Source organism: Hydra vulgaris, chromosome 08, assembly GCF_038396675.1.
Source record: "Hydra vulgaris chromosome 08, alternate assembly HydraT2T_AEP".
NCBI lineage: Eukaryota > Metazoa > Cnidaria > Hydrozoa > Anthoathecata > Hydridae > Hydra > Hydra vulgaris.
In genome coordinates this window covers 39,739,680-39,764,141 of record NC_088927.1, presented here as the reverse complement: position 1 = coordinate 39,764,141, position 24,462 = coordinate 39,739,680, and the positions used below count along the sequence as shown (strand labels likewise).

The 24,462-nt window shown below is 28.5% G+C and overlaps 1 protein-coding gene across 2 annotated transcripts in view; it reads right to left on the bottom strand.

Moving 5' to 3' along the window:
* Positions 1–12,544: 12,544 nt before the first annotated feature.
* LOC100207210 (uncharacterized) overlaps positions 12,545–24,462 on the bottom strand; it is an 89,407-nt gene continuing 77,489 nt past the window's right edge. For both annotated transcript variants that reach the window (XM_065803690.1, XM_065803691.1), the window contains 4 exons: positions 14,714–14,878; positions 14,052–14,130; positions 13,881–13,930; positions 12,545–13,304 (listed from right to left, as the gene is read on the bottom strand). In XM_065803690.1, the coding sequence (XP_065659762.1) occupies positions 13,248–13,304; positions 13,881–13,930; positions 14,052–14,130; positions 14,714–14,878 (351 nt within the window). In that variant the 3' untranslated portion in view covers positions 12,545–13,247. The remainder of the gene's footprint in view (positions 13,305–13,880; positions 13,931–14,051; positions 14,131–14,713; positions 14,879–24,462) is intronic.

Below are 24,462 nucleotides of genomic sequence, written 5' to 3'. Positions count from 1 at the left end.
AGATAGGATTATTACAGATGATGAGACAAATAAGAGATAAGCTTATTACAGATGATGAGACAAATAAGAGATAAGCTTATTACAGATGATGAGACAAATAAGAGATAAGCTTATTACAGATGATGAGACAAAATGTAAGGTATGAACTGTTAAAATGCATAAAATTGTTAAAAAATGGTTGAAAAGCTTTTATAAATATACCAAAATAAGAAAAATATAAAAATTTAAATAAGATAACTAAAATAATTGATAAATAAAAAGTTTAGAGGGAAATAAGAGATAAGATTATTACAGATGATGAGACAAATAAGAGATAGGATTATTACAGATGATGAGACAAATAAGAGATAAGCTTATTACAGATGATGAGAAAAATAAGAGATAAGATTATTACAGATGATGAGACAAATAAGAGATAAGATTATTACAGATGATGAGACAAATAAGAGATAAGATTATTACAGATGATAAGACAAATAAGAGATAAGCTTATTACAGAGGATGAGACAAATAAGAGATAAGCTTATTACAGATGATGAGACAAATAAGAGATAAGCTTATTACAGATGATGAGACAAAATGTAAGGTATGAACTGTTAAAATGCATAAAATTGTTAAAAAATGGTTGAAAAGCTTTTATAAATATACCAAAATAAGAAAAATATAAAAATTTAAATAAGATAACTAAAATAATTGATAAATAAAAAGTTTAGAGGGAAATAAGAGATAAGATTATTACAGATGATGAGACAAATAAGAGATAGGATTATTACAGATGATGAGACAAATAAGAGATAAGCTTATTACAGATGATGAGACAAATAAGAGATAAGATTATTACAGATGATGAGACAAATAAGAGATAAGATTATTACAGATGATGAGACAAATAAGAGATAAGCTTATTTCAAAGAATTACTTCAAAGTAATGATAATCGTTTACTATTCTTTTTTTTTATTTTAGTAATGCAATTTTAATAGTTTGTAATTAATAATATTTATAAGTATGTATAAGTATGGATCGTTATCCAATATAAATTCAGGTTAAATTTTGGAATAGGGATCAATTGATTTAGTAAAATTAGATTTAGTGAATTGCTACAATGCCAAATCAAGCAATGTTTCTTGATAAAAATTGAAAATTTGTGTGCTTAACAGCTTATTGATAGTTTACTGCTTTCCAAGAAGATCGAATATGTCAACCGTATGAGACCAAAATCAATATCAGTGATTCTTGTGTACCACAAGGACTCTGTGAATTGTGTAGAACAATTTTACGCAGGAAACAAGAGGGGAAAGAAGTTACATTTCCTACTTTTTTGATTTCAATTCAATACAAGTAAAACCTGAAAAAGAGGCACAATGTATTATCGCCAAATTCAATTTGCAATCACCTACAAAATTTATCGTTCAAAGATACAAGAAAAAAATCCTTTTGAAGAGCTCTCTGCCCTTTAGGAAAAGATTTGCTCCACCAATGTTCGTTTATGGAGATATTTGAATTGAGAGCACTTTTCTACAGTTATTAAACTTAGTGATGATAAACCAATAACACAACTTTGATCCTAGTTTCTCAGTTTATGTTAAATTCATTTTAAAAAAGTAATGCAGAGCTCATAAAGAACGTCCATAGAAAGTTATCAACCATTAAATAAAACAAATATTAAATAATTAAAAATAGTTAGTTCAAAATTCCAATTTTTTTTAATTCCAATTTTTTTGTAATTCAAAACCAAAGTTTTTTAATGTTACTTTTACGTTACTTTATGTTACAGCATAATCATAGTATTTAACTAGTCAAAAAATGCGGGCCGTTTTCTTATAACACTTGAGTTCCTCTCTATACTAGTGCTCAGACTACTTTAGAGTGCATTAAATTGTAAACATTTTATTTTGCTTTAGTTAAGTTGCATATATTCTGGGATAAATATTGAAATAACAGAAGCAAATTGTGCAAGTTTTGGTTACTTAGTTTCAAAAAACTGTTTTGGATTGCCTATATCTCGTATTCCGAATAAAAATTATTAATATAGCAAAAAATAAAGACATCAACAGTTAATAAATTTAGTTACGTGAAAGTTTGTAATGGTTTGTGTATGCTATATACAAATATATTATTGATGCAAACATATTATCGGCTGTATAACTGGATAGATGTCTATGAGTATAAATGTCTAGTATTATATATTCAGAGTATGTTTATTTGAAATGTTAGCTAATAAAGCTTAATAAACTCTATATTTTATATAAAAGTTTACTAACCTAGAATTTCTATTATATATCAGTGATATATAAATTAACTAACGCAGTGATTTAATTAATCCATAATGTAAAGAGTGATATCAATCTTTACATTATGTTGGTTTCTTTACTGGAAAAAAGAAAATTCAGATTCATTTTTATAATTTTAGATGATTTAAAAGCACTTATTCATGGATCATACTTTGCAAAAAAAAATTAGAGATTTCTATCTTAGGGTATGATATGAGATATACCCTTAATAAGGTATAATTTTTTACCTTTTAATGTAAAAAATTATACCTTAATTATTGTCTAAATTATATTGAAAATAATAGTTTTTTATACAACTTTCTACCTTAGAAGGTAGAAAATTTTACTTGACTAAGGTAGAAAATTATGCCTTAAAAAGGGCTAGGGCATATTTGAGGGGGTGGGGTGGGGGCGAAGTCCCCTCCACCCACCCACCCTCAAAGCTCGTATTTTTGTTTTACATGATGCATTAATTAATAATTTATTTAAAAAATTTTCCGATAAAGATCGTAAATCGTAATGAAATTGTAATAAACCATACTTAATAAGAATTTTATGCTTGGACTGTGGTCACACTGATTTTGTCGTGATGTTAATATTCATAGTTTTTGCACGGTATAAAAGATAATCTTCTATACCGTATAATACGGTAGTATAACCTATTACTACAGAACCGTATTATTGTGGTTTTTATTTACATCATGAGTAAACAGAGCAAGTATCATATATTCTGTGGTATTACCAATTAACTTATACTAAATATTTAGCCATGATATAAAGTAGGTAGTGGTAATGACTAAATGTAAATTGTATTATTACTTATTACAAAACTTTATTATATTTTGCACTTTGTTTTGAGTTTATATGTATTTAATTTTAATAAAAACTTAACTATTAATGTTAATATGAGTAGACGCAATGCTACAAAAAATTTATAATCAAAATGGCTGGACCAACGCCCAAAAAATGAAATTACTAATGACATTTCTCCGAATTCGAGTAAATCAAATGGAAATTGTAACGAAAAACTATCAAATTCTTCAGATCTACCTTAGTGTCTGCAAGCAATTAAAGATCAGAATAGTCAACCACCTATTAAAAGTATATCAATGAATGTGTGTAATGAATTTACTACCGACGCTGGTTACTTTGTACTAAAAAAAGAAACTGTATCAAATTCAAATAAAATTACTAAGAAATATAAATTGACCTAAAACATATTTTTGTAGAATGAAAACATGGTTAAGATAGAGAATAGGCCAAAATAGATTAATGGGTTTGGCTTTGCTGCATTTTCACAGACATGTTATTATATCCATTGATGATATAACCGACACATTTTCTAAAATGAAAAATAGACTTTATTATTTAAGTATTTGACTATCAACCTTATGTTGGTATATATTTCATATATATATATATATATATATATATATATATATATATATATATATATATATATATATATAACTTTTTTTTGTTTTTTTGTTTTTTTTTATTGCATTTTAAATAAGCATTTCGTTACAATATTTAAATTACAAGTTTATAATAATAAAAGAATATATATATAACAATCGTTATTAAATAATAAAAGAACGCGGGGACTCGTAGTAGACCATACTGTCTTGTCGTCGAGTACCGCAAAGAAATATTCGTGTTAAAATTTATAAGATATTTACAAGGTAAAAAATAAGTTAACGAAGTAAGAAACTTAAAATATTCCGTTACAAATACAAAATACATTATTACATATTACAGTTGTTAATGGTACATTAATTTTCTTAAATTCATGTTTAAATAGAGGGTAAAAAGGAAGATCACTAAAAAATATCAAAAGTATATTGTTAAATCTTCGATTGTAAAAATGAGTTCTTTAAGCTTTCGTTTAAAAGAAAAATAGTTTCTTTGATGAATAAAATCCTCAGTAAAATCTTTTAAAACTATTTTATTCCATAAGAATGGTTCGAGATAATAAGTGCAAAATTTAAAAAGATTTGTTTGACAAATGGGGTGCTTAATAAAATTATCGTTGCGTAAAATGTATTTATTTTTATCTTTTGATGAATACAAATTATGTAAAAGAAATCGGGGATGAATTGATTTTACATTCAAACATAAAACAAAGAGTATTTAAAATATTAAGCTCATATATCTTAAAAACTTTCATTTCAAATAATAAAAGCTTGACGGTCTTTAAAATATATAAGACGTGCTACATGCTTCTGTTGACAATAAAGAGGTTTAAGTTTATTTTTATTGGTACTACTCCAAGCAATGTTGGCATAGTTTATGTGACAATGAATAAATGCGTGATGTAATTGTACTAAAGTATGTTTATTTAAAACATTTCTTGCTTTGTACAATATTCCTATACTTTTTAAAATTTTACTTAATAAGTTTTTAATGTGATTTTTCCATGTAAGATTTTCATCTATAAAACACCTAGAAAGTGGGTTGATGTTACTTGTTTAATTTGTATATTGTCGATAACAAGATGATGCATGTTAATTGGCAGTTTATGTTTTTTGATAAGAGGATGGAATAGAATCCATTTAGTTTTATCAATGTTAAGAGGTAATTTGTTAGTCTTAAACCAGTCAGATATTTTGATTAACTCGATGTTTACGTAATGAAATAGAGTAGGAATGCTTTTGTGTGACATAAATAAATTAGTGTCATCATCAAACATAATTGTTATTAAATCCGAGGCTATGTTAGATCATTAATATAAATAAGGAAAAGAAGAGGTCCTAATACGGATCCTTGAGGAACTCCACATGTAATATTTAACAAGTTTGATGAAAATGTTTCATTAGCGTAAACAAATTGTTTACGATTAGTTAAATAACTTTTCAACCATTTTAAAACATTGCCTGTTATACCATAATATTTTAATTTTTTGGCAAGAATTTTATGATCAATGGTATCAAACGCTTTCGCTAAATCAATAAATATTCCCAATGTGAATTTAAAATTATTAAATGAGTCTGATATACTTCTGGTGAGCTGAATAATAGCATGCTCTGTTGAATTATTTTTTTAAAATCCATATTTCATATTATATAATAATTTATTTGATAAAAGGTGATTGTATACTCTGTTGTATAAAATTCTTTCTAAAATTTAAGAAAAAATAAAGAGGATAGAATTTGGACGATAGTGTTTTACATTAGTTTTTTCTTCTTCTTTAAATATAGGAACAATTTTTGCAATTTTTAAATCATAAGGAAAAACTCCCTGATTAATAGAGCATTTAAAAATTTGGAAAAGTATGTCTTTTAAAACGTCAAAACAGTTTATGATAACATTCCCATTGACATCATCTGGACCAACTGCTTAATAATTTAAAAGCACTTTTAAAAAGACTAATTAAAAAATTTAGATACGAGTTTAAAGGGTCTGCCTTTATTAATTTATGCTGCCTTTATTAATTTTTTAGGATTTAGAATTTTTTCGGCTAGGTTTGGTCCTACAGATACAAAATATTTACTAAAGTCGGGAACAACTGTTTTTTGATAAAGAAAAAAAAATTATCATCTACTTCAATAATTGAGGACAAAGATTGCGACACTTTTTTAGTGTTACCAGTAATTTCATTTATTAGTTGCCAAGTGCGTTTTGAGTTTAATTTGTATTTTTTAAGTAAGTTAGTGTAGTATAAAGTTTTCAAATTTTTCCTGAGGCTTTCAAATAGTTTTACGTAATTTTTATATATGGTCGTATTTTCAGTTGTTTTTGATTTTAAATATTTAATATAAAGTTTTTGTTTAATTTTAGAAGGTTTTAGAATACTTTTAGTAATCCACGGCGATTTAATTTTTTTATGTTTGTAATTTATTTCTACTTTGGGAAAATTGATGTCATAAATTTCATAAAAAATTTTAAAAAAAGATTTGTATATTAAATTAATGTCTTCAGAAAAGATAATAATGTCCCAATTAACTAAAGAAAGTTGATATTTAAAAGATTCTAAGTTTTTATTATGAAAAAATCGTTTTTTAAATGATTTTTTTTCATTATATAAAATTTTCACATTATTATCTATTGAAAAGGAAATAGGGAAATGATCAGATATGTCACTTTTAATAATGCCTTTTTTAAGCGAATTATTAAAAATATCGTTGGTTATAATGTTATCTGATAAGGAAATTGTTGTTTGAGTAATTCTAATTGGTTTATTTATTAGAGGAACTGCTCCATTTTCAATTAGGCCATTATAAAATCCGTTAATGTCTTTTTTGACGTGATACTCAAAGCAATTTAAATTCAGATCACCTGATTCAGATCACCTGATATGTAAAGTATTTTCTTTTTGTGGTTGCTTTTATTTATAGCATCATCATGTAAAAATGTTTTAATTTCGCCAGTAGGTGGGCGATAACAACAGCTAATCACAATGTTTATAGTTTTATTGATCAATATTTCAATCGTTAAAACCTCTTTATTGAGGTCAGAAAAACTCATGTCATGCCTAATATTATACCGTAGGTTTTCTTTTACCTAAATAATTAAACAACCGTCGCGTTTATTTGTTTTCCGCCCTAATGAAATCAAATTATAGCCCGGTATTTTAAAATTATTATCTAAATTTGAGTCAACAGAACTATGTAATTCTGTTGACTGAATATGCCTAACTGAAACTTGGTGTATACACCAAGTTTCAGTTAGGCATATTAGAATAAAAATAGTTGGATTTTCCTCAACACTATTGCAAAGATTTTCACATTTTTTTTTAAACTTCTTATATTCATATGAATTGCATTAAATTTATTACGCTCAAGAAATTCTTTTATTTCAAAATTATAAAAAAAGCTGCAGTTGCTTTGTAAAGCATCTGTTTCACTAAAATAACTTTGATCCGGATCGGACTCTTTGTTAAGTATAAAATCATTGAATTGAAAAATATCAAAATTCTTAGAGCGATTTAAATCCATTTTAGTATTTAAAAACCAATAAAAATTAAGAAAAAATAATAATGAAGATAAAATCAGTAACTCCAAGATAAAAGATTTTCTTGAAAGTCGCGCGTTACAAGTTTATTATATACAACTTTAACATGTTTACTTTTGGCTCTCAAATCTTTTGCTTCTTTAAATAACTGTTTTTGCAATTCTAAAGTTCTTTTGCTGTAGTCTTCGTTTACGTACAACCGATCGTTCCACAATTTTAACTGAACATGGTTATCCAACGCAGTTTTTTTGTCTTCGTAGTTTAAAAAATTTAACTATTATGGTTCTGTTGTACTTTTTTCTATCACTACTTTTTTCCCCGTCCTGTGCGCCCGTTCAATTTCAATATTACCTTTAAATCCAAGTTTTGTCTTTAAAACATTTTGAATCTTTTCCTTGCTTAATTCCCACGTTTCATTTTCGTCAATTCTTCTTCATTTCCCGTAAACCTTAGGTTATTTCTTCTGCTCCTGTTTTCCAACTCAGCTAGTTTGTGTTTGACAACAACGTTTTTTATATCATTTTGGTTTGGTGATAAGTTTGGGTTTTTATTTTAGAAAGTTCTCGAAGAATTGATTCATATTTCTCGCTAAGAAACTCCACCGATTTCCTTAGTTTCTTTTTTTAGTTTTGTATTTTCTTCTTGAAGATTTAATAGCTTAATTTCCATTTTATCAAACTTCTTGTTAAATATTTTTAATAAAGTATTTGCATGAATATCTAATAGGTCTTTAATTTGAGAAACAGTAAGTTTAACCATTTTTAATTTAGTTTACAAAAGCACGTCCGTTCAAGTCAAAAGTTTTTGTGTAATATATATATATATATATACAGTATTGGACAAAACGAGTGCAACCAAATAATGCTAATTTAGTTTCTTTAAATAAAAGTGCTGCATTTTTTCAATTTAGAGAAATAACTATGTAACTGTTTAGAGACAAAGTTCTTCAAGTTTTATTCATTACAAAGTTCATTATTTGTACACGAAAATTAATAAATTAATCAAAAGTATTAAAAAAAGTTGATTTCCTTCGCGACAAAACAAGTGCAACTCGACAAAATGTTGACCGAGCTGTATTTCGCTATCAATATTTCGTGGCGAATCCTTTGTTGTCGATCACAGCCTTGCATCTTCGAGGCATAGATTCGATCAGGTGATCAATGAAACTTTGTGGAATCGCTGCCCAGGCCTTTTGGATTTGTTCAAGCAGTTGATCTTTATTACGAACACCTTCGCAATTAATTCTGCGGTTGACGATCTCCCACAGGTTCTCGATAGGGTTGAGATCCGGAGATTGAGGCGGCCAATCAATCACCGATAGGTGTCTTGCTGAAAAACCCATTTTATTGGCGTATTCCATTCAGCATGAGGTAACATAACATCTTTCAGGATATTTTTATACATGAAACGGTCCATTATTCCATCGTTTCGATGTATTGGACCTAGACCGTTAGCAGAAAAACACCCCCAGACCATTACATTGCCTCCACCATGCTTCACGGTCTTATGGCAGTAACGTAAATCGAGGCGTTTTCCGGCCGGTCGACGTACACGGCAAATGCCATCGCTCCCAATGATGAGGAACTTCGATTCATCACTGAACAGGACAGTTCGCCATTTCTGCATATTCCAGTCAATATGAGATGTAGCAAACAGGAGTCTTTTCTTTTGGTTTTTCAGTGAAATCAGCGGTTTCTTTGCAGGGCGTCGAGAAAACAATCCGGCTTCAACAGCACGTCGTCTGATTGTTCGGTCCGATACAGGCAGCTCTAATTGCTTTTGTATCTCGACTAATGATATCCAGGGATCTTTCTTGACGGATCCGACGATCATAGAATCCTCTCTAGAAGTGGTGGAACGCGGTCTTCCACCTTTGTTATCTGCTGCCAACTTCCCCGTAGAACGATATTTGGAACATAGTCTTGATACGGTCCATTTTTTTACGCGATATTCCACTTACGTAATCGCCAATAATTTTCTTTCTTAGTTCCAATCCAAGACTGTTGGGAGCCATTTTTGCACTTGAAGTCATAAAAATAATAAAAATAAATAATCACGCTTCTCAAGGCTTACCGTGTTACATTTACCTTGTGATGATACAATAATGCTCTGTGGAACACAACGTCTTGGTTGGATGTGGACTGTATTGATGTAATGAAACGCTTGTTGTATTTCACTTCTTGTATTGATGTTCTTCGATAAAACACTTTGATAAAACTCACTTTGATAAACTGCCTTGATAAATCTGACTGATTGACTTCCATAAACTGACTGAATTACATATCAATTTACATGTCTCTTATATAGTAAAATGAACCTGTGTGAACCTGTTCTGGAAGACTCTAGATGCTTCTTTTCGATGCTTCTGGATGCGTCTGGATGCTTCTGAATGTTTCTTAATAGTTCTGGATGCTACTGGATGCTTCCAGATGCTTCTTCTGGAAACTTCTAGAAGCTTCTGCATGTTTCTGGAAACTTCTGGATATTTCTTTTAATTATTAAAAAACTTCCGTGACGTTGACACGGACCAGACTTAAGAAAATGAAACAAACCAAAAAAGTTGCACTTGTTTTGTCCGCTGCAAAATAGCACTTGTCAACGAAATACTGCCTGTGTGCTGTCATCTGATTGCTCATGTCATGGCATGCTATGACTCCAGACCCCTGAACTGTTTGCTGTGGTGGTATAGTTCGTTTCGTTTTTAAGACATGTAAAATTAGGAACACTTTTTAGCATTGTTCGATGTTGGTTGCAAATGTTTTGTCCAATACTATATATATATATATATATATATATATATATATATATATATATATATATATATATATATATATATATATATATATATATATATATATATATATATATATACAATGTTAAATAAATATTTAATTCAATTCAATTTGAAACTTTTATTTTTTTTATTTAGGCGAATGAGTAACAGGAACAAGGCTATAGGTAATCGACTGTAAATTATTTTTAGTTTGTTTTGAAGAAAAATTAGTTTCGTAAAGCCTCCCTCATGGCTTTAACTCAAATACGCCCTCGAATAAGGGTATATTCTACCCTATTCACATATTCTACCCTACCGCTGAAACTTCTATCCTTTTCTTTTAGAGTGCAATATCAACAAAAACTGTTGCGCAAAAATGTTTTTCTGTTTTTATAATTAAGTAAAAAACCAATTCAGTAAAAAAAATTATTTTGTAATAAAATATCCTTTTTCAATAATAACACTGATAAACAAATAAAATTTTATTGTGCACAACTTGTTAACTAGGTGGTTTTTTAAAACAAATTAAATATGCTGATTTCAAATATGCAAACCATTTTTCACCATCACGTCAAGCTGTAAAGATATTTGGGTTCAAATCTTTAGTATTTAAGGTAAAGTCCCTAATATTGTCGAAAAAAAAGTTATTCAAAAGTATGTCAACCTGGGTCTCAAAAGAAGCGTATTTTCATAGAGATTTTAAAAATGGTATTTGTTTGTAATAAAAATAAGTACTTTTTGTATTATTGCTGAGAAACATTTTGTTAAAATTTTTTCTAAAGTCTTTAGCATTTTTTCACATAATTTTTTTTGTCAATAAATTTTAAGTAAAAATATTTATCTTTTCGAAAATCTCTATGAAAATACGCTTCTTTTGAGACCCAGGTTGACATACTTTTGAATAACTTTTTTTTCGACAATATTAGGGACTTTACCTTAAATACTAAAGATTTGAACCCAAATATCTTTACAACTTGACGTGATGGTGAAAAATGGTTTGCATATTTGAAATCAGCATATTTAATTTGTTTTAAAAAACCACCTAGTTAACAAGATATGCACAATAAAATTTTATTTGTTTATCAGTGTAATTTTTTTAATTTAATAAATTTATATAAATACTTTAAAAATATTTAGTATATCAAAGCTTCTTAAACTAAAATTTAAAAGCTTAAATATAATTTTTTGTTTTTATTATGCTGTAATTTCAATGTATATAGGGGAAGTTGGGACACAGTGGATGGGATTTCTTAATTTTTTAAATTGAGCAAAAGTTAAAAAATATATTTTATATTTTTCAAGGCAAAATGATTGAAATATATGTCCTTTATGATAAGAAATCACTTAAAGCCAAACATTTATTATCTAACGGCTCACAGAAGGGTTTAGAGTCAGTTGTGTTATGTTATTCACTGCGCCCCAGTTCTGGGGCACAGTGAATAACATAACGCAACTGACTTTAAACCTTTCTGTGATTGGTTTCTATATTGGTTTAAAGCCAATATAGCCAAATAACTTTGAGGCTGAGGGAGTAAAGACACTGTATACTATAATTTTGGCATACTTTTATTAATTAGATTAGTATAAAATCGAAAAAATAAACATTTTGAAAATCAAAAAGAAATAAAGAGAATTTTATTAAAAACAAAACTTATAAAAATGTTAAAAAAATATTCAAATATTATTATTCATAACTTAAAACTAATAAATTCATTTTGATGTAGTTTGTTTGTTAAAAATACACGAGTTTAATCTTTAAGATCATTAAGGCATAGTGAATCAACCTATTAAAACTTCGACTTTGAAATTATTTCAGCCATGATCTCCATAACAAACATAAAGACGGTAAGAAAATTTACTTTAGTTAGCTAAAAACAAAAATCACCTAACAAAAACCGGAAGTTAAAATTTATGTGGTAACAACTATAAATAAAGATGACTAATATATGAGTACATAAAATGATTACATTATCAAGATGAACAAAATAATAATCTTTGAGAAAATGCCTCTAACTCACTGTGCCCCTCGATCCACTGTACCCCAACTTCCCCTAATTGCAAATAAAATAATTATACTTGATGCAAAAAAGATGATGCGAAAGAGTATGTTATCAAATATTACTCAAAAAAGATGATGCAAAAGAGTCTACTATCAAATATTACACTAAAATACATAATCAAACTGGATTTAATTTAAAAAAAAGAAAGCACAGTGTATTAAAAAAAAGATTACTGTAACTCTCTTGTTACTGTAAATTTTTGCTATCTACTATAACTTACAGAACTACTATCAACTGTAGCTTACAATACTCTATTTCAAAATCTTGACTAAGTTTAAGCAATGATTTAGTATCTATCATGTTAAATGCAGAAAAATATCTCACCTTTTAGCGAACTAATGATCGTAAATAAATATGCGCCCACAATTTATCCATAAATACGCGTGTTAAAGTTTGACGCCATATATATTGCATACTATTCTAGTTTAACGTTTCTGGAACACAACAAGAATTCCTTGTACATAAATGTGCAACCAAAAAAACGAGCAACAACATGAAAATATATTTAAACGGAAAAAACTACATACTTTGAAAATCCTATTATTAATATACCAATAAATATTATACTGTGCATTTATATATTTATAAAATATTTATTTAACGCTCTAAAAAATTTTTTTTGTTTTCTTATAACAAGGAAAGCAAAAAAGTTCATTCGTTTACGTTTAAAAACAAAACAAAATGGAAAATTGTAAGGTAGAAAGAAAGGAAGAATGAGGGGGGTGGGGAGAGAGGGATTGTGAAATAGTATAATTGAGGCGCTGAAAGTCAGAGTGGCTTAACTCTTAATTTTTCCAATAGGCATTTTATGGTCTCATTGTGAGGCATTTTGAACATATTTTCCTATGCCAAAGTGGCCCAACCACACTTTCTATTTTAGTATTCTTGTTTTTTCTAAAAATTTGACGTTAACTATTTTTAATTACTTGATAAAGTTTCAAATGAGATTTTCTCAGAATGAGCTGTAGCGGGGTTAGGTCACTCTGGCTCTCAACGCCTCGCTTGTTCATTAAATATTAAAAAAAGTAAATAAGTGAAACCTTTTACTAAAAAAATCAAAACAAAAATATAATAAAATTCTAAAAACCCTATCTAAAAACTTGAAATTTATTTATAGATCAATTTTGATCTGTTACATGCACATTTCTGCTAACGTCATCTTTTCATACGATGATTGCATATCCATTATTCATTCATTTTAACTCCAATTCATAAATATTGGGAACTATCATACTTGCTAATTCCGACACCTGCAAATATTAACAAGTATTTAAGTACAAAATAAAATGAGTTTAAATTGTTTACCGAATAGGTAAACAATTGAAATGAACAAACTCGTAACAGTTAGTAAGATATAAAATTAGCAATAAAAAATAGTCCTCAATTATAATGTCTACGAACATTTAAAGTAAAATAAAATTTAATGTTAAAATTTAAAAAATGCTTGTCGGAGTTGGTATCGAACCTCAGGCCCCCTAGTTTCGAGAGCTGTAGCCACTGCGCCATGGCTGCATTATTAAACATAAGCGTTGTTTTATAAAACTAAATTCTTTTTTACACTCTTTAACTTGAACTTTATAAATTTAAAGTACACACAGAGGTTTGAAGTACACTCGGAAGTTTAATTTACACACATAAATTTAAAATACACACAGAGGTTTAAAGTACTCACAGAAGTTTAAAGTACAGACAGACATTAAAGTACACACAGAAGTTTAAAGTACACACAGAAGTTTAAAGAACACATAGAAGTTCAAAGTACACACAGAAGTTTAAAGTACCCACAGGGAAAAAAAAAATCTCTACCGTTAATACCAAAAAATTACCTGATCACTTTTTTTCATAAAACATTTCAATGCTTCGATACAATATTTTCCTTAAATTAAAAAAAAAAACATAAAAATTTTACATAAAATCATCAAGGAAATAAACAATATATAATCTGAAAAAACTAAAAATTTCAACTTAGTAAAATTTTCTCAAGTCAAAAACATTACTAGCTTCAGTTGATTCTGTTAGATCTGCAATAACATGTAAAAGAGCTGACGAGATTTCAAATGTGTGATCTTCATTTATCTGAATAAATATCAATAATTAGAATAAAAAGAAATAAAACACAAAATTCTCTTTATAAAATAATTGAAGAGACTACACATTGTTTACTCAGCGATTACACATTGTTTATCAGTCTTATAAAATAGACTCAATACCCTACTTATCAAAATTTTTTGAGATTCTTTTATCAAAATGAAAAATATTTTTAAATTTAGAAAGATCAAGCTAATCAAGTTTTTATCTTTTTTCGTCTCTTCCTTTCACGCTTTTTCTTATAAGTGGTTTGCTACAAACAATTTACCTTTAAGGTAGTGAAAATTTTGTGTTTTCATCACAAAACATCACATTTTCACTACCTTAAATTCTGTTTAGTTTACATTTTTATTTGTCAATAAGATTAATTTCTCCCTAAAAAGGAATATTAAAGGAATAATACATTAGGAAATATTATATCTTTGAGTAAATATTAAAAAACAACAATAAAAATGAGTTAATGGGCAGTGATAAAGTTTCATTTTTGGTGCTAAATTTTATTTGACACATTATTCCAAACACTATTAGATATTAAAATTTTTTTAATAATACGCTAAGCTAAATTATTTACTTTAACAATAGACAAAGAGTAAGCAAGGCAGCATCCAGCTTCTTTAATTTTTACACCAGGACCATCTAAAATACTAGACACAACTAAGTTGACAATGGTGCGAAGCAGAGAATTGATGGCTAACAGGTGATTGCGCAGTTCATAAACACTAAGTAAATTTGTAATCTAAAACAAAATAAAAAAATTATAGATACTGTTAATACTATAACTATCAGTCACATTGGTCACATCAGGTGTTTCACAAAAACAATTTTAGTTATTTAAAAACTTTGGCATATATATAATTCTGACATATATAAAATTCGCCGAATGGTCACACACGAGCAGTGAACGCCTGAGGGAAGAAATGAAGTACATTAGAACAAAGAAGAACTATTTTTTAAACAAAGCATATTTTGACAGTTGTCAAGACAAAAATAAAGATTAATAGAGGAATATTTAAAATATAAATAAGACAGACAATTCACCTAAACAAGACTAACAATAATAATAAAAAATTAATTGTTATATAAATAATAATATGAACTAAGATAAACAAAAAATATGTCACCAAACAAAAAATAAATAAAACAAAAAATAGATTAAAAAATAAAAAGTATGCATACAACAATGAATAGAAAAAAAAAAAAAAAAAAACATTAATGCCAATGTGTAAACATAAATTGTGTAGTGATTAAGTAATAAACATCTCCTTAGAGTCGCGTCTATTACTACTGGCATTTCGATGAGGATCAGCACTTATAACTAGTTTATCCCGTCAGACAAACGTCATCGCCTCTTATGCTTTACCCCGCGACTTACGCCTATTTCATACTGCAGTAAAAAAGCATTCACTACAAATAGCCAAAACCCAACCACACCCAAATTTGTAAAACACTAATGTTTTTTTGATGATATGATATAAAAAGTGTCGATCTACTGCACAATATAAAAAAAAATAATTAAATAAATCACCAACCACTGGTAGAAAAAACTAAGCACAATAAATTAAAACTCAAATAAAAACGCCAGAAACAAAACTAAAACAACGAAAGTGTGCAAACAAAAAATACTAACAAATTTTCCCCAAAGACCATTTAAACCACATAGGTACTTCCAGCAGCAAAGAACCAAAAACAATCAAATGGCAATATACCCGATAAAAAACCCTTTTAAAATTAAATAAAACACAATAGAGTGTTCAAAAAACTCTAACGCTGTCATAGATACTTCATTCGTTAACCAATCTTAACCAATCTAAATTGGTTAACAAAATTAACCAATTTAGATTGGTTAATTTTGTTAACCAATCTAAAGTGTAAGAAAATGAAACAACCTGTGCAACTTAAAATCATAACTAAAAATCAAGTAATATATGAAAGTAGAAAAAAAAAATATATATATATCGCCTGCAAAAATGTAAAGATTTAAACATGTAATGTAGAATATAAAAAATTCTCCTAATAATAAAACAAGACGAAAATTGTGCATGTGAAAATTAAAACAAAGCTGAGTAATGAATGTAAGATACCGTCAACCGGGGTGACTTCGGACAATTTTCGAAGAAAATATTAAACTGTTTCATTAAAATCAATACAAAATGGAAATATTTTTGTGGAACGTACCACTGTAATTATATAGAACATGAAGAAATTTTGGCTTCCAGGTTTCCAACATTTTATTAGCACTAAAAAACGGTCTGAAAATCAAAAAATCAAAATCGGAAAATGGGGTGACTCCGGACACTTGAAGCTTAAGATTTTAAAAGTTGAAATTTCAACAACAAGAATTTTAAAATGAATGTATAACTATGTAAAAAAGCTGCTTAATTAAAAAAAATTTCATTTCAAATAACAAAACAAAAAGCAACAACTATTGATAAACTATTTCAAATGTACATATAGTTACTGAAACAACTATAATGATTAATTAACTACAATGAAGAATGAATTGCTAATCTTTCTCATTTTGTTTAAGTTATTGACAACTGTAAAAGTAAATCATATTAAAATCATTGTCTTTTAAAAAATTCAAAAAATAGTTATAGTTTTGGGCATACAATGCAATCAGTCGACATGGCATTTTCCAAACACATTGAATGATACCAACGACCACAACGTTCACAACCACACCAATCAATTAAAACTTCCTCTTCTTCTTCACTAATTTCAACGCTTTAGTCATTATCTTCTTTTCCACAGATGAAACAAAGATCAGTTTCAATATCTTCAACTACATTTAAAACTGCCCCAGATGCAATGTTCAACTTATTGCCCCTTGGTTTTTTTGTTTCATATGCACCACGATGAGACATTAGCAAAGTTGTAACCGAATCGTTTAAAATGGATGCTGTTGATGCACCAGGTTCCTTGTATTCAGGAATTCTTTTTAAAACCTTTATACGGTTTATTGGATATAGCCCGCATGTAATAAAGCCAGAAACCAAATTTTGACACACTGTCTCTTGCAACTTAATTGATAAACTTTTTAATAGAGCTGGAAAATGTTCTTTGAGAAAACATCCAGTTTTTCTGCTTTGTTTTCTCCACTCATATAGTACATGTTTCCAACAATGCTTCATTGGACCAAAGACAGATACATCTAATGGCTGCATTAAATGTGTGGCATTTGGTGGCAACATAGCGAAGTAAACATTATGCTCCTTAGCAAGTTTAATAACATCTAGATTAAAATGAGAGGCCAAGTTATCTCCTAAAAGAAGCTTGGGTCCATTTAAATGTTGAACGTTTGGCAAGCATGTTTCAAACCACTTGGCAAATGTCTCCATATCAAACCAACCTGATTTTGTGCAACTGTATATTGTTCCCTGTGGTCCTCCTGTTACCCAACCTTTATAAACATTCGATGCTTTATAAACTACCATAGGTGGTTGTAGTACTCCTGAAGCAGAGCCACACCACATAAGAGATATTGACGTTTTACTATGTTCTTGAACATTTTCCACACGTCGTCTTCCTCTTGGAACTAAAACAAACTTTTTTCCAGGATCATCTGAGAGGTTTGTCTCATCGAAGTTAAATATGTTTGAAGGTTGAATATCACCAAGAGATTCATAAGTTTTTTCAAATTCATCAAAAAAATTACTTATCATTTCTACTCCTAACTTTGATCGTGATTGTTTAATGTTAGAAGCATTTCTGCCAGAAATATTGTTTCGTTTCATAAAAGAATTTAACCAGTCATTTCCAGGTATCTGCAAATTGAAACTATTTAACCCATTACGATTTTTGAGGAAATTAAAAGCCATTATTCTGACTTCTAATCTTCCAATAGGAAAACCCCAATCGGCAACAGCTTCTAGCATTTGAGCAATGAGTACCTCATCGGCTTTGCTTATAATTGTCTGGCCTCCAAACTTCTTTAAAGTGGGTTTTCTAATGTGATCATGCAATGTTGATTTTTTGACTTTGTGCTTATCAGCAGCTTTCCGAATACTCATGCCTTTACTGTGATCTTCTATAGCTTTTTTTATATCTTCTTTAGAGCTTGTTCCATACAACACTTTTAAGTTTAGTTTACGTTTGTAGTTACGCGCCATCGCTAAAAGAAACTGAAGTAGAATAATAAGTAATGCTCTGTCCGGAGTCACCCTGCAGTCCGAAGTCACCCCGGTTGACGGTAATATAGCATAAAAGTTCCTTGATAATGGTAATACTATTAAAATCAGCGGATAAATAATATATTAAAAAATATTGTAATAAGATTAACTAAACACTAAAATAAGAGCAGATAAATTTTAGCCAAAATAAGTGGTTAAAAAATTATTTTTGGGTGATATTACAATAATATAAGTCGTGATATAAAAACGATGTACGAAGCGGGAAAAAATATAGTTTAGAAGTAAAGCTTTCTCTACGGTCCTAATTAAACGTAATATTGAGACGATAGCAAAACAACAACGAAAAGACGTCTATCAAGAAAACATGTCGAAAGCCGCTAGTTAAAAACAATTGCTATTATAAAAAGAAAATTTAATAATGTTATGTAACTTAAAGTTTATTAAAAAAATGTAAAATTATTTTAGGGGAAAAGGTGGCTTATAGTGTTATTCAGTCAAATTTATTTGTAAAAAAAAAGGGATTTAAATTTCTAGAGATAAAATTATTTTAGAGGAAATTATTTTAGGGGAAAAGGTGGATTATAGTGTTATTCAGTCAAATTTATTTGTAAAAAAAAAGGGATTTAAATTTCCAGAGGAGAAAACACTGTATGCCAAATCATTAAAACAATTTTTAATTGTAGTTGTGTTATGAAAAAAAATCACGTTTTAAACTATCTTTTAATAAAGAAAGTATATATCTAGAATGAAATTAGTTATGTAACTTATTTCATTTAAAGTTTATTAAAAAAATATAAAATTATTTTTGGGGAAAAGGTGGCTTATAGTTTTTATATAAAGGTGGCTTATAGTTTTTATTTTGCAGGCGATATATATTTATTTTTTTCTACTTTCATATATTACTTGATTTTTAGTTACGATTTTGGGAAAAGGTGGATTATAGTGGCTTATACTTTTAGCATAGTAAGGCATGATTGCATGTGTCGCCTTTAAAAAGTTTTCTCTGGATAAAAAAAAGCATTTATTAATATGGATATAGTAACTTTTCTATTTTTCATTGTACCTAATATAAACTTGAAAATATAACGAACATTATTCACCATATTAAATCTAAATATTTTATAAATATTAAACTTTTATTACAAACTTAAAAGTCGTAGTTTTTTTCTTTCTGTATATAACAAATGTCGAGGAAAAAAAAAATTTAATATTAAGAGCCACTTTCTGAGAAAACCAAAAATACTGTTAGCTCAAAAGTCTTTCAATTTCACTTAATTTTATATATAGTAATGCTGAAAGGGTACAAAAGAAGCCTGTAAATTTGTTTTCGTCTAATTATTTTTTTATTTTCTGAGTAATAATTGGTCAAACTTTTAGCTTTTTTATACTTGGAAAGTCACTTTTAAGGTTTTATGGTTTTTAAAACTAAGCTTAAAAGAAACGAGACCATCGTAAATTTCTCTTTATATTATGAAAATGTAGGAAGAACTTTAAGGGAAAAAAATTCAAAAAACCTGAGGAAAACCTGTCCTTTGTCTAAAAATGGCCAACTTAAAATAGATTTATCTTGGAATGGAGAAATCTCCCTGAGTTATTATAACTATTTTGGAAAGAGTTGTTAATAGTTTAATGGTTCAAAGAAACTGAGGGGGTATTGTTTACAAAAAAACTTATGAACAATTAGGAATGATGTACACATTTTTTGAAACCTAAATTTAAGAACTCAGAAACCTGAAACCTGAGAAAAGCCAATCAATCATTGTTAAAGACCTTCTTATTGGCGCTAACTCTGGGAGAAGTATTAGAAACGCTGAACAGGTAGTTATCTGTTCAGCGTTTCTAATACTTCTCGTTTCTAATATCCGAGTTTTTAAAAATGGACTTTTTCAAAAACTCGGATATCATTTGTGAGAAGTTGAAACTGGCACCTCTTAGAATCCTGGGATGTGAACCAATCTGCAAAATATGTGGTGGCTTCGCAACTGTCACCTACATTATCCGGAAAAAATATAGTTATAACAAAAGTTCTTCCAGAGATTCATCACTGAGCTTTAATGTGGGAACAAGATAAAGAAATGAAAACAGGCAAGGACGTCTGATGAGTTCAAATAGGCCAGAAAAGTAGAAAAAGACTTTATATCAAATGTTCAGGCTGCCAGAAAATTATCTATTGTAAAAAGGGAAGAACTAAAAAAGCAAAAAAAATCAAAAACTATAAAAGTACTGGAAGATCATAAAAAGCATGGAAAAGAAGATCATAAAAAGCATGGAAAAGAAAATCATAAAAAGCATGGAAAAGAAGATCATAAAAAGCATGGAAAAGAAAATCATAAAAAGCATGGAAAAGAAGATCATAAAAAGCATGGAAAAGAAGATCATAAAAAGCATGGAAAAGAAGTTCATAAAAAGCATGGCAAAGAAGATCATAAAAAGCATGCTTCTCAGAGAAATATCTTATTTGCGTTTTACTGTAGATCAGACAGAGAAGACGTTTAAAATAGGACAACAAACAAAATCAAAATGCAGAAACTCACTTTTAACGAATTAATAATTCCTATAAAATAAGGTTCTTTAGCCTGTGAATGATTTTCTGTTTTAATGAAAAGTGCTGAATAATAAATGAAAACTGATGAAAAAATATTGAATAATATATTCGGTTCGTGATGAATATATAAGAACAAACTGTAGCTTATTTATTTCTGAGCCACTGAGACTTGAGTGACAGAATAATCTTATAAGCTCAAAATCAATTAAAAAAGTCCTCAAGTACCTTTAGCTTTAGAAAAATTGTAATCTTAGCTGTCATTTTAAAAAAATGGCCATGATTCGACATCAAGCATTGTATTACAAAAAAATGCTTGGTGGATTTGGTGTTGTAATTAGACTTTTGGTGTTGTGCCTTAGAAAAAGCTCGTTCAGTACAATAAACTTGAAAAAAGTTCTTATTTACCCCCCCTCCACCTTGTACTAATAATACAATACACTATTATAAATACTGAATTTATACAGCATAACCACATTGATGCGCCACATTGATTACCAAGGATGAAAATAATAATTGTAATACGAATATATAAACATCATAAATATTAATAATAATATAAATAATAATAAAAAGAATAATAAAAATGTAATTAATTTTTAATAGTAAAAAAAGTATAGTAGTAATACAAATAAAAAATTTAAGTTAAATAAATAACTAAAAAATTTATAGTTGATAATAATAAAGTTAAATTATCAAATAAGTTTAATGCTTATGTATGTTAATGAATAAGTATAATATATAATTATAAAAATAAAATAAAAAAATGTTTATGAAACAAACTAAACACTCCAGAAGTCTCTTTTCCATGACATTTTTGAATATATTTTGGAACAGTCTCTTAAATTCCAGCTGTAATCTGCCATCATATATGCGTATCCAATCTTCTTTGGTAGTGGTTCTCTACAGTTTTAATATCTTGGTGAAATCTTTCACCTAGCTCCTCACTTGCATCTCCTAAGTTTTCACGAAAACAGTCTAAATGGCTGTGTAAATAGTGCACCTTAATACTCATATTACATCCAAGGGATTTGAAACTGCTAACCATCTCGTTCACTAGTCGAGCATAGTTTTTGTCTTTGCGTTTTCCCAGAAAATCAAGTTCAGGCTTTTTGCTCAGCCTCATTCATCGAATTCATGAAGGCAGAGTCATTAACAAGTTGTCTTATTTGTGGACCATCAAATACTCCTACTTAAATATTTTCTGTACTCAACTTTAGCATTTTCACCCCTATATATCCATTTTCACCCCTATATATCCGTTTTTATTAAGATCATTTACAAATTGCTTCTTAAGGCCCATCTTGATATGCAGTGGAGGAAAAATGATTTCTTCCCATTCAACTAAGGCATTGTTAATAACATTATTTTAGTTTGCTATCCTAGCAGATTGCTGTCCTAGTTTTTTTTCTTCTTTCATTTTTGTTGACTGAGCAATTGGTATTGAACCAAATTTGTTTCCATTGTGCAGAAGAACACATTTCAAACTTTGCTTTGAGCTGTCAAGAAATAGACACCAATTATCTTGAAAATATTCAGGAAGACCTGAACATTTTATCCTTGTACTAGAATGTATTATTTAGTAGTGAGAGCATACAATGAGAGCATTACTGCATATTTTACTTTATGTGACACCAATGTCTTTTTCTAGTTTTGTCTTTTCAATTTCCATTAATATATTTTTATTGTTCATAAAATACAAATATTCTTTATAATTTTAGCGAAAGTGAAAAATTTTTATATTTTTCAAAATTTAATCTTAATTTCCATTTTTGTCAAGTTATTGTCATTTTTGTTTATTTATTTCATTTTGAAATAAATAAACAAAATTGTGAATTATTTTGAGAAGAAATAGACATAATTATCTGCTTATTGTCAGTATATAAACCACATTTAATAATAAATTTTTATGTTAAATCGTTTAAAAATACCAGAAAAAGGAAAGGATCGAGAACAGACCATTGTGGTACACCACTAAGTACATCAACCCAATCCATCACACTATCACTTAAAACCACTTATTGTTTTCTGATAGCTAAGAAACAGACTATCCACTTAAAAAGTTTACTAAAAATACCAGAAGTCAATAACTTGGATCTTAACTTTTTATGTGAAACACTATCAAAAGCTTTTTTAAAGTCTGTGTACAATACATCTACCAGTGTTCCATAATAAAACGAATCTGTTAAAATATTTAGGTATTCTAATAGGTTTATTGCATAACTCTTGCTTTTTATAAAACCATGTGTTTTTTTTGAATAGTAAATAAAGAATAATACGTAGTTTCACAACTGAAAAGTTCTCAGTTCAATCCTTACTATTTTCCTGGTAAAACTGTGCTAACTTGTTTTCTGTGCAGTAATCTTATTCTTCAAGGTTTGTGTTTTGAAGTTAACAACATAGGCTTATAAAAATATATTAAAAGTAGCTCAAAATTTTGATGACCTCAACTGTAATGGCCCCTTACATTTGGTGAGACAATCAAATAATCTAGAGCTGTCCTACAAAAAAGAATTTTTAAATGTTTTCTCGTGCATTTAACTACAATGATACTGCATGATTATTAAATGTTTATCAGGTGGACACGGAAAAATCCTGTCAATTTTAAATTGAGATTTCTCTAAAACCATTACTTCTTTTTATTTCAACTTTTTTTAATATTAAATTTGTTTACATCAATTTCAAAGAGCTTTGTGTTCAAAGAGTTTTTCAATTTCAAAGAGCTTTGTGTTCAAAGAGGGTTTCAAAGAGCTTGATGTTCTGTTTGACAAGAGATCAAACTTTATAGCAGGTTGATGCCCTCATTTTGCAGATTTTTTTTCTTCACCTTATTGGTGGCATTAATCCACTTTTTTAGGAAGTCCTTTTGTTACTCCACCTGTCTTACGAAGAACTCCTTTAACTATTGGCTAAAAATCTTCATTCTTGTGCTCTTCGCGACGATTTGGAGGATTCACATCTTTAGAAACAATTTTTATCTTTGCACCATTGTAGAACTTTTTTAGAGCATTTAGAAGCAGCAAGATCTGGCCAAAAGAGACATCTGTATTTGTGTTTATTCATAAAAGGCAAATGTCTTTTTGGGGGGCATTCTTGATTTAGAGATCAGCAGTCAAGGTCTTTTTAGTGACAAAACAAGAGAACTGCATACCACAGCTACAAATTGCTTGCCACACAAGGAACTTAGATGCAAATTTTTCTCGTCAAATATATTTAAATTGATTATCGACAGGTTTATCTTTGTTCTCATTGTAAAATTGTTGACCAGGAAGTTGGGAAAAACTCGCCTTGCAATATGTTTTTTTGTCTTCAATTATGCACATACTTTTATCTGCCATTATTTTAACCAACTTCTTTTCACATCGAATTCCTTTAATTTCACCACTTAAGCTTCTCTTAGGTGTATCTTTTTATAAAATGCTTTAATTCCAGCATTTTTAAGTAATTTTTTGATATAAGAATGTGAAGACTTGAACTTTCTTGCAAGATTTTGTTGTGACTGATTCAGATTTCTTACTGTTGAACTAAGAATCCACTTAACCTTTTTGAATTTATGAAAAGTTTTCTTTCTTACACTTCCAAGTTTTCCTTCGAAGCTTTGAAGAGTCTTAAACTTATTTATAATATCTATGACTTAAGATTTTGGAA